An 18,743-nucleotide genomic window follows, 5' to 3' on the forward strand; every position below is an offset into this window, starting at 1 on the left:
TCTAAAGGAGAACTTTTGTCCTGTGCAACAAGACAGACCTCTACCCTCAGCAGGATCACACTGACTTACAGGAACACCCATGAAAGGAAGACATGGAAACACAAGGAGGAGTTACTATTCTTTCACATATACAATATTCCTCTTGGAAAAGTCATTTTAATATTGCATAACATTGGGAGAGGAGGGCTTTTGTCTACTTCAAACACTGCTCATGATGAATTTATTTCTTGCAAGGACCCTGGTAAAAAGTTCCTGAAACCCGGAAGTGAGAATACACATCTCTTGTCAGAAGACAGACATAAACCTCTTTTTTTTTTTAAAAAAACTTTTTTCTCCTTCACCCATGGTGTGGCCAGATTGAGCTCTGGCTCACACACACATCCACAGTTGCAAAAAGAAAAGTTTTAAAATGGCTAATACCAATTTAATAAGTCACTTCCCTCCAAGGAGGATGCATGCTACTAAGACACAAAGAACAAAACTGCATCTCCCATCAGCCACCATTTCATTGGTTTTATCCCAGTTTAATAGACGATTTATCAGATATGTGCAAGACAGTTACCTCTAACAAAGGGGAGGAAAAAATAAAAATCACAGCAACATATACACACAAAACAAGATACACAAAATAGAGCTAAATTTATATACTGGTTATTAGCAGCTAGACTCTTAACTTCATTTAGTACATGGCTTTACTTACTACAGTTTTAGGCACAGAGAAGAATTCACCAGTAGGCTATTTGCTATAATGAAGGGCCACAATGAATACCTCGTTCCAAGTCCTCACTGGGCAGAAACTGGTTTTACCTAATGAAGATCTAACTGTCACTTCCCACAGGTTGAGGATGCAGCCCTGCACAAAGGATGAAAAAACATGATCCAGCTAATTCAGCATACTGCAACTTTATACTTTAGATATTAAACATCTATATTTTTTTTAAATAGGGTTATGTTACAGAGTTATTGAATAGGACTGAATTTCAATGAAGCAATTAGTGCCAGGGTTGGGTTTTTCTTTTCCCCTATTTGCTTAGTATGGACTCAAACTGTATACAACACAAAGAACAACTGGCAAGAAATGATTAGATGTGAAGATTGCTTTGAACACACTTCACATTTATAATGAAGAATATGCTTTAACAGGATTTAAAAGCACAAGTGTCATGAAACATTTAAATTCACTTAGCAGGTTATGTTAATAAATTATCCACATGTAGTACTCCACTCCAGGCTGCCCTGAAACAGGTGCTTGGATATATTTTATGTGCTTCCTTGTCTTTCTGATTTAGGACTACAGACTCAGAGCCCAGCAAAATAAGTATGCGCTTTACTCGCGGCATACAAGCAGCCTTTTTTGTTCCAGCAGCACTTCTCACATTTGATTATGCATGCGTAAGTGCTTTGCCAGACTGAGGAATGGCCACATCTTTTAATTACTGATTGCTTATGTATAGTATGCCTGTCACAATGAGCAACATGATCACTTACCCAGTGAAAAGGCTGAAAAGAATAACTACATAACAGAACCAGCCAGATACCATAACAACACAATTAAAAATTTAAGCAGCAAGCAGATAATTTAAAAAAAAACACACAACCACAACAAAAAAAAACCCAAACCCAAAAAACTTTAACTTATGAGGCAGGTTGACAATGACGCAAAGATTCTTCCTTCACAACAGCTTCATTTACAAGTATAGCTCAGCAAGTTTGAAATACTTTATCACAAGAACTACAGACTTGTTTATCACAGTTATGTCAGAGCTCCTCGCTGACGGGTGTGTCAGTTTCTATTATAGCCACTCCCCTCCTCTTCCCCAAGGTTTATTACTCAGCTGCTTGGGAAAAAGAGGGGATTGCTTGAGGCTTTAGAAAGTGCAGAGAATAAGTGAGATTTTCCCTTTAGAAAAAAAAAACCAAAACACTGAGAACTCTTAAGCGTGCAGGAATAACAAGAAATTGAGAGGGTCTGAAGTTTGGCATTTGATTTTAAAATGGCTATTCTTGATGTTTTCAGGTGTACAAAAAGGGAAGGGAGTTTTAACGTGGAAGAGCAGCTTTGCTGTATTAAAAAAAAAGTTATACCAACACACAAATACATTTTGGGACCATTCTTTAAAAGCATTGAACAAAGGCAAAATCACGCCAACTTGGACCATTCAGGAGCAACGTGCTTTTACACACAGCTCTCTCCTGTAACTCCACTTAGCCTGCAAGAATTTTGGCTGTAACTTCTGTTATGCATTGGCAGGGCAAAATCAAATAAGGCTCTGAACAGAGGATTATGAGGGCTGTCAAACTACGGGAAGAGTTTAGAAGTAACAGAACTTACAACTATTCAGTGTAGTACAGCTATTGTTCAAAATGTAACAGTTTCTTCACGGGAACCCTAACCTAAGACTTTTGACATGCGGTTCTCGCATTTGGTTCAAAGTTAACTTGTTCCTATGGCTTCTCTGCTATGAGATTGTCACTGGTACAGAACAGTTGGGGTCACAGATTGTCAGGAGTCTCTTTGGCTGTCAGTGTGAAAACCAGTGCATGGTGCATATCCTTGAGGCTTATCTGGTGCCTTTCACTGGACACGTAGGTTGTTAGAGCATGACCAAGAAGCAGATGGCTGGGAAGAAAGGCAAGACTTCAAGTGAAGCAGCAGAGTGATGCAGTCACCCGCTCAAAGCTTGGGCTGCTCTGTCAAGGAGAAGGTCAAAACAGAAACCACCCTCTGTACAGTCTTGAACCAAGTGGGCACAGAGCAAGAAAGCAGAAGACTCCACCACTGGTAGGGAACAAAGCCAAGCCAGATAAGACAACAAAAAGTCACAAAAGTGTGCCATGCTGGTCAGAAATTTCAGTTTTGACGTTATGTCGAGCTCCCACAGACAGACATATGCATGTGGGCAAGACAAACTGCGCTCTGTTTTGGCTTAAAAGCAAAAGGAAGATTAGAGCCATTTGGTTTGCTATGTACAACAATACTGCACTGTACACTTCATTAACGAGATGCTGTCTACTATAGTCCAGCATTACTTAAATAGAATTCCTCTGAATCAAAGAGCAACAGATGAGTATCTCTGTAGGAAGGAGAGCTAAAACCCACTGCCATGCGTGGCCGTACGTGGTGCCAGTCCTTCTGAGACAAACATAAGCAGTCATTCCACAGTGTCTAGTGCCTCCTTAGCTTGCCTGAAGCAGAGAACTTCCCCTTTCTTCTTCCAATCCGTTTGATCCCAACCCTCTCGGGACTATTCTAGCACAAAGCCATGCTATGACTTTCCCCCCTGTTGCCACAACATTCCCATCAGAACTACGCAGTCTCTTTCAGTAGTCCCAGTTTCCGAAGTGCCTCTCTCCTTGCTTCTTCTGTTGAGCCACGGCCAGAAAACTTTACTGTTATCCCTTGGGATCGAAATCCTGAAGGTCTAGGCAGTGAACCTGATCTCCTCCTCATATCCAGGTTCAGACTAGGTTGTTTATAATCATTAGAACTTTTTGCTGTGTTCTGCTGCACGCTGCTGACCTTGTTAGCAGCAAGAGCTACCTCTGGTTTGATTGTTACCGTTTTGCCCATAGGAAGGAAAGGGCTGGGCTCACTTTTTAAAATCTCATGGATGTTTTGATATCCATTGGGAACAGTGTCTGCCTGTTTGGGCTGCACATCAGGCTGCTGAGCGTTTGGGGCATGGTCCACTTGGTCCTGAGCTGGCTTCCCCTTAACTAGGCCAAGTTTTGTCAGGGCCTCATATCGTGTTTGCTCAGAGGAGAGATCCCTTAAGGAAGAACTTCTGTTACGTGACAAGAAATCACTTTTCTGCAGCTTCTCCTCCAGTTCAGCTGCCAGAAAAGCTCCTCCATTGATGTTGGCCAGCACCTGAGCTCTCCGCTCTTGGACATTAACTGCTGCTTTTGAAATAGTCTCATTGAATTCTTTGCCACTGACATTTGTTATGTTGATGTTGCTCGGGAACCGGTACAGTTTGGGTGCAGGTGCAGGAGGGTGCTTTGGAGCTGCAGAATAATCACCATTGACTACTGGGATCTTCTTGTCCAAATTCCCTTCCTTGAGGGCACTGGGGAAGCGCACCCTGCTCTCCGTCTGCTGCTCAGACATCTTCTGAGCCATGATGAGTGGAGTAGGGATAGAACGAAGTAATTTTGGATGCTGCACTGGAGGAGGGGGTAGAGGAGGAAGAGGAAGAGTCTCAGACATCGCTGGCGGTGGCGTAGGGGGATGTGGGGGAAGGTCAGCAGGTACAGCTGGCTTAGGGCTCTCAGTTCTCCAGGTAGCATTCAACACTTAAAAGACAAAGCATCAATAATGTCATTAAGTCTTCACACAGAGCAGAATACAAGGCTTTCTTTCACCTAGGTTTAGTAAGCATCAGTGCTCCCCTCCCCCCAACTTTCTAACTCAAACTCAGCCCACATTCCCAGAAGAAACTGTAACAGAACTACTAGCAATGACATCTTGTAGGCGATGCTATAAGTTCAAATCACCATAATTACAATGCATTCACTAGAAGCCCTCTTTCTGACATTCATTCACAGTCTCACATTAGTTTCACTGTGTTTCAATGGCTGCTTCTTCTGTAAGAGTTTTGCAATCCTTATTTTTTATTGCAACAGTCAGTAAAGGACACATTATGTCCCACTGTATGTACTAGCTGATAAATCCATTCTTCAAAAATGGAGAGAGCAGTCTACAGGGTGAAGATGACAATATGCCATATACTTTTGTCACAGACTCATTGATAGAATCGTGTGCCTTTCAGTCCCACATGAAGTTAACACTACAAACAATCTGCTGTCTTAAAACTCTTAGAGAAAGTGTTAAGAGGTCTTAGAGAGGAGCTGAGCATGAACACATTGATGAATACTAGCCTGCCATGCTGCGATGACTCTGCATAATATTCAGTTCTGTTACAACTCAGTCACCAGGTAGGGGACTGAGATAGCAGTCCAACAACTTAATCATATGCATGACCTCCATGAGGGGAAAACCAAGAAATAAAAAGAGTTCTAGCGACAGCAAGAATTTCAGAAATCCCATATCAAATTAAAATCATGGTCCTTAAAGGTCATGATGTGTAACACATTAATCTTGAGGTAATAAGGAAGGTACAGAATTTCTTTATCTGTTTCTAATGAGAACTGGAACACGTCAGGGCTAGGACAAAGGGAAAAACCCCCCACACATTTTCAAGAAATACCACTACCTGGTTCTGTATCTCTGCTAGGGGTGCCTTCATGGTCGCTACTCTCAGGTGTTGACTGTACTAAGTCGATGATATCTTCAGTCTCTGAATGACTGGACACATTTTCTTCTGTTGACCTTGGAGACTGACAGTGGATGCCACTATCATGTAGGACTGGCTCCTCCAAGTCATCTTCTAAGGCATCTATAGTTTCCTCAAAAAACATGAGAACATCCTGCTCTTCATGAGTTAAGTACTTCAGACTTTCATCATCCTGTGAAGGGAAAAGAAAACAGAAAAACACAATTAAAAAAGCCCAAAAAAACATTAACACCCTACAGGTGAGTACTGGTAAGTACACTGACAGCAAGCACAGCACCCCTTTTTGAACACAGAAAGAGGAAGGATGAAACAGGCAGCAGACATATCAGAAGCAACTCCTACTTCCAGTTTCATCCCTTCCCAAAGAAGCATTCAGCCACTACAATGCAAGGGAGGGGGGGGGAAAGTCAGGGGTTTACAGGGCATTCATTTTGACTGAAGAACAATAACTAGCACTTCACCCTTGTTGTGGTTTAAACCCAGCTGGGAGCCAAACACCAGCAGCTCATAATCCCCCACCCCCAGGCAATGGAGAGAGTTGGAGAAGTAAGTGTAAGGAGACTCATAGGTTGAGATAAAAACAATTTAATAATTAAGATAAAAATAATCATGATATTGTAATAGAAAATACAAACAGCAGGTGATGATTGCTCAACACCCTCTGACTGATGTCCAGCCTGTTCCCAGATAGCAGACTCCAGAAAAGAGAGAATCCTAAACCCACCATCCTGAAAACACGAGTGGAGCTTCCCAAATCAGCCCTCACCTATGTACTGAGCATGCTGTTATATGATATGGAATATTCCACTGGCAAATGTGGGCTTGTTGCTCTGGCTGTGCTCCCCCCAGCTTCTTGCATACCTGTGCACTAGCAGGACATAAGAAGTTGAAAAGTCCTTAATTTCTTAGCAACAGCGAAAAACATTAGTACTTTATCAACATTCTTCTCATATCAAATCCCATACTGAACCCAAAACACAGCACTATTCTACCTACTAAGAAGACAGGGAGACAAAAATCCAACCAATTAGCTCTATCTCAGCCAAAACCAGGACAATCCTTTAAAGTACCTAACTTCAGTTCAGCAGACAAGTCTCTATTTGAGTCAGACAAATTGCTAAGACAAAAAAAAAACCAAAAACGACAAAAGCAAAAACACTCCACACCTGTGCTTTTACAAGAGTTAAGATAACTTCTTCAGGCTCCAAACTTGAGTAAGCTGTTTCAGTTGCTGTGTCAGGTTCAGGGACAAGGCTTGGGGAGCAGCATGGGAGGGACAGGGTGCATTCAGGACAGTCCAGCAAATGGGCCTTTTGCTCTAGATCAAAGTGGGACTTGGCTTCTAGAGACAGAGCTGGAGCTGAAATCTGGCTTTACCACCACAAATCTCTGAATTACCCAGAGTTACACAGTACATTACAATGAAGTAATAATAAGGATGGAGAGTGTTTCTAAGGATTTTACCTCTGAGTTACAGAAAGGAAAAGTTTAGAAGTAGGAAAGGTAGGAAAAGTAAGATTGTTCCCTAGCAGTAAAGTGCCTTAGGCTATTTTCTCCAGCAGGAAACAATCCTGTAGACCACAGGAGTGATAAATAATCACCTGGATTATCCAGTCTTCATTTTCTATGAGTCACTGTTCTTGATTAACACCATATCACTGTGAGAAGCCAGGCTGCAATGTGCAAACTCTTTTCCCTCCACCTACACCCTGGGAAACACTTTTCCAGAAGCTTGGAGATGACAAAGAATGATTAAGAAAGGCACTACATAAAGACAATGGATACAGGAAAAACACTTCCCAAGAGAGCTGTGTAAATTCTGGAACGTAACTAAGTATTGTTGAAAAAGTAAGTGAGGTTTTCCCTTTTCTGGACTGAATTTCTCTCCCACCAGGCATATACTGGAAACTTTGCCATTAGTAACTTAACAAGAAGGCACCAGCAAAGCAATACAAGAGAGTTTCCTTTCTCATCTCTACTTTTCTCCAAGGACATGGACTGTGCATGCAGGTAAGGTAATAAGGCTGCTTCTCAATGGTGGATTGGGGAAATGTAGGTAAATACATAAAAGGTATGCAGTGCAAATATCCAAGAGGTAGACATGTTCTTGCTAGGGCAGCACAACTTGCTTCAAGCTCACCGTGCCTGTTCAGATCACCTTACATTAGATTAGAATAGAAGCTGTGTGCAGCTCTACCTATTAACTCTTTCCACAAACAAAGCTTTTATCCCCATCCCCAGCATTAAAAATAAGAGCAATGTACCTCAGTAAAAAAAGTAATGCCTATAGATTAAGAACTATGAAGTGCTGCACTGCACCAAGTCGCAGTTCGTCTCTAAGTGCTCAAAACACTACAAATGGGAGAAGCTAACTAAGCATTCATTTTCCCATGTGGCCTGTAGAACATTTTCCCTGTAATAAATGAATGACATACAGAAGACAGTCACACTGCCTTTCAGCCACTCCTAGTCCAGACACCTCAAGACAGGTTTGCTTATCTGTGGCTGCAATCATGTGAACATAGCAGGCTTCAGTCACAGTTGGCAGAGTTTTCTGTTAAAACTGAAGACTGAAGTCTTAGAGGCAAATACAAAGTTGGTTTCAACAACTACATGCTATAACTACATTCCTAGAGATCAGATTTATTGTCATCAGGGTGAATATGGTTTGATGGCTGCGAGATGCACACAGCAGTGTGGGTATTTGTAACTTAGTCCTATCATCCACAGGGTACTGTCAGAATAAGTAACTTATTCCAGCTTGCAGCAAAACTGCTATAAAAGTTTAAATTTGGATGCCATTTACAATTGCCTATTTAAAGGACTAACTTCAAAGGCTGACGTATTCCACAGCTTGCACCCACCACATGGCAGGACTCAGTTTTCAAAGGCCAAGGAAAGTTTTACAGCTGCACTTGAGAAGTGAGACACAGACAAGCCTTCCTTTTTTTTCTTAATGGATGTTGCAATCTCCTTCCTTCCCCACCCAAATACTCATATGGCTGCTGTGGCTCACAGGGGAGAGAATGACAGGAAAGGAGCTGTTGTTAGGTAGGCCCTAGCCGGAGCTGAACAGGACTCCAAGAAGCTTTTGTTGTGGGTGAGCTCATTGTATGAGCCAGACTTCCGCAGGCAAAACTAAAAAAAAAAAAAAGCAGGTTGTGTTTAAGAAGTTCATAGCGGCAGCAGATCCAGACAGTGGGGCAGTACAGAAATTATTGCACCACAATGTTCATGTAAAAGAACAACTGCTCTCAGATGAGCTTAACTCATCTGATCAAGAGATGAGCAAAACAGCACGTGAATTGAAGCAAAGACTTTCAGAAGCCCTTGCTTCCACCTGTTTCGGTGCTGCAGGACTGAACGCTTTCCCATGCCAGGTAAGATTTGCAGGAGGATTGGTCAGCAGAACTCTGCCTGACTCATCATCCCTCCTGGATCTTGCTGAAGTGAGCAGTTTCTCTTTAGGTGAAGGATCCGAAACGGGTAACCATCCCTTTGCAAATACTTCTGTAGTAAACAGCATACCTAGATGTGAAAAGCCAACCTCTGCTCAGTTAACACTTTGATCTCTTTCCTCATGGAGTTTCCCTTCAAGATGACAGATGTCACATTTCCTCAGAAAAAAAAACAAACAACAATAACAAAAAGACAGCAGCTCTAGAGAATGGACAGCATTATGGCAGTTCACCTTACTGATGTGCAGGGCATCCTACCTGGTTAGAAAACTTCTTCAGGCAAAGCATGTTGCATTTGGGGACAAGGAAATAATCCCATTTTAGACATACAAGCATAGTGAGGATAAACCTACTTAAGGTCAAACTAAAGTTGCTCAGATATGTAAAGCAAGCAGTCACTTGCTCTACCACTGGTTTGAGAACAGTGCTGTATTAGAAAAACACCCACTTGTATTACTTATAGCAGAGCTTTCAGAAAGATAGGAAGAATTTTGTTGTGGTTAACCAATGCCAGTTTTAACTAAGGTTACCAAGTCTATTTTTAATTAGTTTATTTCCCACATATTCCAAGTACTGGAACAGTTCATATTGTTTCTGGGCTGGCTTTCCAGGCCTCCTGTCTCCTTGAACAATCTGGGTTTTTAACAGACAAAGCACAGTCTTTTCAGCTACTTGAGTTATTCCCCTCATACTTTCCACCAACTCCTTACTCTTAATACACAAACAAGTCTCCCAAAACTAAATCTCACATACACCTAACACTACTGACTTTAAAGCTACTGTCAAAAAAACAATCTAAATTTGAAACTTAAAAATTGTGCCTTAGCTAAATATTAAAATAACTGCTTGGACAGAAGAAATTTGGGATGCAAACAGATGAAATAGCTGAGTATGCTCAGCTGGCATTAATATTTTAGATTTCTGTGCAGCCAAACAGTTCTTGCTTATGCCAAATAGGAAATGGTCTGTTATGACAGTGTTTGGTATAAACGAGGAAAAAAGAAATGAGAAAATAAAAGAATAACAGAATCTGTTTCATAGAAAAGATCCCTTTCCTACCTGTCCAAAATAGGATTAATATCAAGAGGCCCACAATTTTTCACGGGCATCTGAAGAAATTCTCAATGTCACATCCAGACCTAGAATCCCTAAGACCAGCAGAGTTTTGACAGTAACTGAACAGCAGGGGAAATCCCAAGACATCTGCGGTGGTAAAAAAAAAAAAAAAAAAGGCAAAACACTTTTCTGAAAACTGCTAGAGAACCAAATTTCAATTATGAAAATACCAGGAGAACACCAGATTCAAGTGATTTATCATCAATCACTTGACAGTGCCAAAGAATTAAGAGGCACAGTTCCATGGGGGAGAAGTGACTGGATGCTTCTCAAACAAACATGAAGGGAGCAAACTGTTCTAATTTGTAGTAGAAAGAGACCCATAGAGCACCACTCAGCCTTAGTCTGTTAATAACAAAGCAGGCACTTCTACCTGTAAAAAGAACAGGGGTGGGGGAAGAAAGCCCTGTATGCAGGAACAGTATCAGAACAGGTACAAAAGCTTCAGCACTGAAGAAAAAGGCAAGCACCTCTGATCATATTTACAGAAAGGGAAACGGAATGGATCATACCCCCATGCTGCTTAAATTGGAAGCAAGTAAATTACAGATAAGAACAAGAACTACCATACAGAATCAGACCAAAAAGTCCATTTAATTCAGTAGCCTGCCTTCAGCCACCACTAATGCATAGGGACAGGGGAACGAGGCTGGGAAAGGAATATTGCTGTAAATTGGATGGATTTATATTTTTCTTCCATGCATCCTTCCAGTTTCCAGCAATACATGGCTAAAGGACTTCCCAGTTGCATCCGCATCGGTGTATTTAATAGCCCTTAATGAGCTTTTCTAGCATGAATTCATCTTATTGTTTAAGCCCATTTAAATGGCTGGCATTCACAGCATTCTGTGGCAATGAGTTCCATAGTTTAATTGTGTGCTGTGTCAAGAAGTACTTCCTTTACAGCCCACTATCTGATGATGTCGATAATACCATTTCATTTGGTGAAGAAGACTATAATACTGAATCTTGTTTTCTTCAGTTTATTAATATAATTGTACTTGTGTGCTTCATAATAGTTAGCAAAGCATATAATCAATAGGTCGTAAGTGAGGAAACAAGTTGTCTAAAAGTATTTAAAAAATAAACTAGATGAACCGAAGTCATAAACCAATTAGATTAATTCTAACCTACTTTTTAAAAAAGCAAGCTAAAGCAGTGCAAGATCTATATAAACTCTGAAGACATCTCTGGTTATCAAAGGCTGATCAGCTTAGAATTCCTTCCTTCCTTTAATTTCTATTTTAGAACAACATTGAGTAAAACTGGGAGATCTTTCAGTCAAAAGCCACTAATTCAGTTTTTACAAAATCAAGTAATTTCACACCAATCTCATTTCTCACAAGAGGGTTACTGACTTGGCTAATAGGTATAAACAGAAGACATCGTATACCTTGATGTGAAGCCTTTGACATGGCTCCCCCCAAATATACTCATAGGAAAGTAAGGAAACTATGCCTAGATGAAGCTACTGCAGGGTACCTACGTAACCGGGGGGCATGGGGGAGATTACACAACTTCTCAAAAATAGTAATGAAACAAGACAAGTCCTGAACAGATTTATCCGTATACCTCTAAACTTTTGATACTTCACTAACAACAGCAGACAGTATTTGTTAATCCCCTTATGCCAGAAGATGTTGCTGCAAGAACTAGGTATGACAGAACGAGACCTTCATGAACCATGTAAGTGTGCTGGTAGTCCATGATGAAATCAACTGATGAAGTTCAGTTGAAAAACACATGAATATAGAGTGATGAAAAAAATGTCTGGCAACACAAGACAGAAGGAGTTGCAGGTCAATTTAAGTGCCATAAAGAGGAAAAAGAGTGCTGTTCAGGTATGCGAATGTCATCCTGGGATATATTAACCAGGGTGATGAAATAACACCACATCCTCATTTGGAACACAGAGTTCAGATTCAGTCACTGAACTTTGGAAAGGATGCAGCCACGCTGGACAGGGTCCAGAACAAAAGAGGAGTGCTGAGAGTTTTGCTGCACAGGAAGGCTGGAAGAATGAAGCATGTTATGCTTTAAAAAGAGGGAAGAATAAATGGGTGGTAGGCAGATGCAGCCCTGTATGCATTTTAATATATAAAAAGTTGATCACCCATATCATTACAACAAATCTTCTCTTCATGCACTGAAGGCAAGACAAGTGGAAATCGGCTTTCACAATACAGAAACTCTAATCCAAGTATTCCTTGAAAGTAGTAGAGTACAAAGAAACTGCTTTGGAAGTTCAGGAACACCTATCGGTGAGGGTTAAAGAGCAGAGTTGCCCACCTGCTGCAATAATCTTTATCTACCAGATCCTGCTCTGAAGCAGGATGATGCAGCTTGTGCTAGTGAAAACATAGATCCTGAAGGCAATTTGTGCTCTATGCACATTTTACAGCAAGGTCATTCCTTGCTAGGAATCAGGCTCTTTAGTTCTATACTCATAGTCCAAAACAACTGGTCCTCCATCCCTTCCTCCCCTCTACTTTTTACCCTGCTGCTAGGGACAATTACTTATTTTTCCAAGGCATACTGCTTCCAAGTCATACTAATATCAGTTTAAAGTGGGTAAAGCATAGCGCAGCTCCCTCCACACCCTGTAAGGAATGGCTTCCACCTGCCCAGAGACAGCTGTATCCATAGAAAGTATCAAACAAAAAAATGAAAAGAATTTTTATGTCTGTTTATTATTTGGCAAAGTGCTTGGACATGGTGAAACCTTGTAGTACAGGAAAGCCTGCACAGTATCAGTATCAAGGGGGAAAAACATATTCATTTTATGAAATGAGTCTCTCAGAACTTTCCCTTGAATGTACCTGAAGTGCAGCTCAGCATCACAAGACTCTGCACACTCAAATTGCAAGAAACTAAGGTGGCGGTGGGCTAACAGACACACAGTCCATCCTTTTTCAGTAACTCCTAAAAACCACACTGGAATCCCAGGACCTCCATCAGAGAGGCTGGGGCAAAGAGATATCAATGTGATGCACTTAGAGAACAACACCTGTTGCATTTGAATTATCTGTACTGATCCAAAAAGGATAAAGGTCATAGGAACTAGCTTTTAGTCTCCAAGAGACATCATAACTACAAAATAACCAGGTCAACCCCAAGTTAAATGGCTGAGTGTATGAAATAAGATACTGAGCTAGCTCAGTCTACTCACAAGATACTTGCTCTTCTTGTCTATGTAACCAATGTGCAAAATGTCACCTGTACTATACAAGGTGTCTGACGGTGACAGAACATCTTCAGTGACTGGGTATTAAATCTTGTTAGAGCCACAGAGGAAGCCAATTTAAGCCACTTGATTAGTGACCAAAAGAAATAGTCACTTGACCAGATTCCGGAGGTCACCACTGCCCCAAAAAGAGTGGTGAAGAACTGCGACATTAACTGAGGATCTGTCAGAACCAAAGGCAAAAATAAAATAAAAATTTCAAAACCACAGCATGATCCATTGAGAGTGACAAGAACTCACTATCCCTCAGACATGTTCAGATACATAAGTGTAGTAGTGAAGTTGCATCAACAGATCCAAGGCACTGACACACCTTATTACTACTGCAGTTCCAAGTAACACAGATCACTTTAGGTACAACCAGCACCTTCTGGTATAATTTTCACAGATGATACTATTATCCTAGCATGTTATTCACACCTAGAAACTAAAGCAGTTACTCATGGCTGAGAACAGACACACAGTACAATTACGAGCATGAAGCACTGAAAAAGGCTTGGCTTTAAGAAGTCAGTCTGTGCCTGTTTGTTCAATGGAACAAGACAAATTGCTTCAAAAAAGCTAAGACCTAGCTTTATCTCCAAATTAAGTGTCCTTAAATTGCTGCAGCCACATTTTACTGCAAGTTAATTCTTGTACCACATATCAGGGAGCATCATTCAAGACTGGGTTTTGGAAGTCAGAACTGCCAGGCAGAACAGAGTTGTTTTGCTTCCATTCCCCTCTGGATAGTGCAACTGATTGCTTGTACTGAGAAGGTACACTTGCCTCATGCTTTTGCCAAGCATATGTATGGACACCACCTTCGTCAAAAAGAAACCAGAATATATGTGCTCATATATAAGAACTTTCATGTTTGTAAAAGTTTGAGATGAAAATAACAAGGCAAACATTTCTCCCATCTAAACATAGGCTCTTGTACTTGTCTTCAGCTGCTGTGAGAGATTTGGCAGCGTAAATTCAGACCTGAGTGTCTATCATTTATATGGAAAAATTCTACTGCAAACAAGATAGGACATCAGCACTTTGCTTTCCATTTAAAAAAAGAAATCTGGCTTTAAGGATTGCAATTGTCAAAGACTAACTAAAAGCACCACTGTGTAGGTAAGAAGCTGAGAAATCTCACAAAATTAAACTGAACTGACAACAGCTGACGGGTAAGAATCACACCCACAGAATTTTAAGACCTTTTCGGCACATGGCAATCTATGTCCATCTCCGAGTCATTTCTAAACCAACAACCAGTTCCACAGCAAGTAATGCCAGCACAGACACACAATATGCAAGAACAGCCAACAGTCAGCCAAACCAGCTCTATGCAGTCAGCACAGGCTAAAGCTGGTCCAAGGGTTTGTCTATTATCACATCCTTCGGTGTGTTTGAATTCCATAGATGTAATACAAAGGTTATTTTTAGCGACTAATGTAGTTTGACACTGAGAAGCTTGAGAGCCTCTTTTTTGTAATCAAGTAGGAAGAAACCTGCAGCAGTACAGGCCTATCATAAAAAAGCACTGCTATGCTTGTTTCCTTTGCAAGGCCATTAAAAAAAAAATTTCAAAGTCAACCCTGACCTTCCTTGTTTTATCTCTAGGTGAACAGACCCAGTAAAGTGATAAATGAAGAGGCAGGTAAGTCTGTAGTTGCTTCTGTTTCAGTGCTACGAAGGTCCAATGTGCCTGAAAATCTGCCCCTTCTTTTCTCAGAACTGGTTTAATAAGATATTATTTGTCTAAAAGTTATCTATCCCTTCCTTCTCATTAGGCCATCAAAGTTTCTCTACCTTCTGAACTTTTATAACAAAACTACTGAAGCAAGAAGTTAAGGCCTTTAGGAGCATGTTCCAGCAACTAACTCTTCCTCTTACAAATCCCCTGATCTGCTTAGTGGACTATAAAAATCATGCTTTAAATACACAGTTACACAAGGACATAGAAAAAGAAATATTTGAAGAATACTGTTCTTTATCTTGAGGATTTCTAAAGCCTGTTTCAGTGCTGAACAAACAAAAGGTATCAACCAGGGGAACAATACTGTTTTCTTACATCAGATCACATAAAGGAAGATCTGAGCAGCACTACAGACTTGACTACTATTTACTCAATCACAATTGGCAGTTTAGAAACAAAAATTGTGCCTTTATTGAAAAGATTTTCTATTCCCCCCCACCTGTTATTCCACACATACTAGCTGTCAGCCTTATCAGACATGCCACCTACTATACTGCTGGAAGAACAGTCATGGAAGGGGATCTGTGACACCAGAATTAAACCTGTTGGTACATGCTTCACTTTCTTCATGCACAAACTCAAATAAGACAAACTAAAGGCTCTGGGAACTTCCTTTGCCAATGCACAGGTCTGATGGGAATTGCCTAAACCTGCAGCCAGCTTCTACTCCATCTATAAATTACTGCATTATAGAGTAGGAATGGATTCCAATTCTAGCTGATGCATCATCATATGGATTATCACATGGTAAGAACCAGTCAGACTAAGGGAATCTATGTCATTTTCTGACACAGCAGACTCGGGTTGAGATTGTACTAACAATTTATACATAGCCTCATTATTCAATACTGATTTTTTCAAATTACTAGTCTCATGCTTGCTACCACAGCTAAGAATAAAACCTATGGAAACATGATTGGTTACTAGCTTGATAACCTGGAAAACTAGAGTCAGAGTAATGTGTAGAATTAACTTGTAATTCTGCATAAAATCAAGTTGTAATCCTTTAACAAAGTGTAACTCCCACTGTAATTCTCCAAGATCCAAACAGTTTTCATATAATAAACAACATATTCTAAATACCTGAGTCCAAATGGTGTATTTGGCTGCAATTTCAAACTCCCCCACCCTTACCCTTCACAACTTTTTTCTAGCACAGATCAAAAACAATTAGGGGACTAAATTTAGTAATATTTGTTTTGTGTTTTAACTAGCAACACAAGCTGAAGGATACAGCATAATATTAACAGAGTTTTATTTTCATTAGAAACAACCAAGAAAGAACATCTTTAGAATTACCTCCAGCTGCTGAAAAGCTCACAGAGTAGCACAAAACCACAGCATTTCTGAGGTATATATAAATACAGGTATCAACCTGCCAACTTATTTTCACCACTTATTCTTTCACAGAAAACTACTTCACTAAAAGGAAGCTGGCAGGAAGGGCAGAGCGAAAAATAAAGAAAGCTTAATTCTATGTTTAAAGGCAAGACAGAAATGTAGACTTCCATTCAGGGAAAGCATGTTTACTGGAATGCTCTTTCCTCGATTAAAAAAGGATGCTTTTCAAATGGTTGTGATGACAAAAAATATGCAAGGAACCATACCTGCTTTCTAGGCTTAGCCTGTCACAGTACAACAGTACAAACAGTACTGTTGAGTTCATTGCCTGAATCATCCTGCTAATTGGGAAAACGCTGAAGTTCATCCTACTCCCTCAATTACTCACATACTATTTAAATGGCCACACACTCATATTCACTAATGTGAAGACAGCTTTGTTTACGGTGACGTATTTGTTACTCACCTAATTATATAAAGGTGGAATAAGCCGAGACCTTCATTCAGTAGTGTCAACAAAGAGCTTAATCAAGAAACAGCATATAGAACCAACGCTATCCTCAAGTTCCTTCATGAACTACTTAAGAAAGTGAGGGCAGAGGTGCATCAAACTGTGTACCACATGCAGGTGGTTACACAGAGTAGCCCAACATAAGACGTGCTCCTTACTGCTGTTCCCAGATCCCAGGGAGGAACGGCCAGAGAGAAGCACGCTCCAAGCTCTCAGAGAGAGTCAGACCAGAAGAACAAGCTGTTACACCAAACCAAAGTAGTTATTTCTGGCCTTTCAGTTTGTTAACCACCAAGACCACAAGCAACCATTTAGGACTGGAAATGGCAAAATTCAATGCTTAATGAAAAAAAAAAAAAAAAGTCCTATGATGTCAACAAAGCTACTAATGTAATTTGTATCACTACACGTGAGGCTCATTAAACACTTACCAAGGCAAGATTTCTGCACCTAGCTTGGCTGCCGTGATTCTCCACACTGCCATCCCTCTCCACGCTCCCACGTGCGTGCTTTGGAGAGATTTCAGATGCCATTTCAGGAGAATCCAAGATGAGATTTCTAGGCATCACACTCTCTTGACTTATCGATCCCGATGCAGCGTAGAATGTCATCAGCGTATTATGTAGGGCTGTTAGCTTTATTCATTTCTGAAAACAGAGAATAACATGGTACATTTAAATCTGGCTTTTAAAATGCTTGAAAGCAAATGGAAAATAAATAGTAAAAAAAATTCCTACACAAGTTAATAGAAGGCCTATCTTTATACTCTAGAACAGGTCTACCATGGGCATCTTTTAAAAAGATTGGTCTTATTCTGAAAGGTGACTTCAAAAATGCAACATAAGAAGGTTCTGTATCCCCATCTTGTGTGCTTCCACACCAGATGTCTACAATTACAATCATCAACTAGGTACACATACCTGTCCTACAGATTTGACACAGTAACAAAAACCCCTCAGCTGAGATATCAACTGACCCAGTTCAAATACCTTCATCTTTTATTAGCTTTTAGACAAGCATTCTATTTATCAGATCACATGAGGAAAACAGAAACCAGTTTATTTCCTAAAATTGCTGCAGTTAACACTCATGTGTTACTGAAGCAGCTCTATGCCAACTACTTCTGGGGGAAGATCCATGAACAGAACTTAATGCCATTTTTGCACCATCACATTACATAGCAAAATTGAGTTTTAAAGCTTACAGAGACTTTATTTCACTCAGCCATGAAGAAACAGTGCTTGTACACTTGGAAGATGCTTACTGAAGCAGACATATGCACCAGCACTTAATGGAGCAAAAGTCCCCAGTTTAATCTACCCTAGTGCTTGGTTCTGTATTATCTCTCTGAATCGTCATCATCTCCCAAAACACTCTGGCAGAATTTCTTCCTTTATTCTCAAAGTATCACAAATATGAAAGTCACCCTTGTGCACTAACAGCACAAACAGAGAGTGGGTAAAACGTAGAACCTAGCTCATTTCTCTCTTCAGTATATTAAAACATTCTTGGCAACAAGAAATTGCCTTGTTCTTTAACAGTCCATCTTTTCACCCACCCTGCCTGTGACCAGGAAGCAGCTGTGACACATTCCTCAAAACAGTTGGCTCTGAGTTACCACATTATATGCAACCAGCTGGGAACAGATACCATTACCCTGACGGTGTACAAATGAAATGAGATGGTCCTGCTTCCCAAGTGCTTCTCCCTTTATTATGGTTCAAGAGGTGACATGAGAAGCAAAGTCACGTCTGCATTTCCAATTCAATTGGATTACTTCTCCTTCCTCCCTACCCCTGTCAACCGAGGGCTGAGAAACCAGAGCCTCCTGGTAAGCTGATTAGTGTTTCATAGCAGAGAGATAACATCTGCCAATACTGAGCAACAATTCCATCCTGCTGATCGTTTCCTCCCAGAAGGGGGCTATGACATTACCACAGGTACGTACAAACGCTCCCTCCTCTACACTCTAGCACCAGTGTGTTCTGTGGGAAGGCTCCCACACAACATCGCCAGGCTGCAGTCCAGCGAGTCTTGGAAGCACAAT

At 40.6% G+C, this 18,743-nt stretch overlaps 1 protein-coding gene across 2 annotated transcripts; it reads right to left on the bottom strand.

The window, feature by feature from the left end:
• Positions 1-503: 503 nt before the first annotated feature.
• Positions 504-17,338, bottom strand: PROSER2 (proline and serine rich 2). 2 transcript variants are annotated; one of them, XM_026868523.1, is made up of 3 exons: positions 17,128-17,338; positions 5,217-5,469; positions 504-4,296 (listed from the first exon to the last, which is right to left on the bottom strand). In XM_026868523.1, exons 1-3 carry the CDS (start codon positions 17,305-17,307, stop codon positions 3,308-3,310), a joined length of 1,422 nt encoding a protein of 473 aa, XP_026724324.1. In that variant the 5' UTR covers positions 17,308-17,338; the 3' UTR covers positions 504-3,307. The 2 variants fall into 2 exon arrangements, with proteins under 2 accessions (XP_026724324.1, XP_026724323.1); XM_026868522.1 differs by having other exon boundaries at positions 5,214-5,469.
• Between the last annotated feature and the right edge of the window lie 1,405 nt (positions 17,339-18,743).

This window comes from Athene cunicularia (genome assembly GCF_003259725.1).
Source record: "Athene cunicularia isolate RWA chromosome 1 unlocalized genomic scaffold, athCun1 chr1_part2, whole genome shotgun sequence".
Taxonomy (NCBI): Eukaryota; Metazoa; Chordata; class Aves; order Strigiformes; family Strigidae; genus Athene; species Athene cunicularia.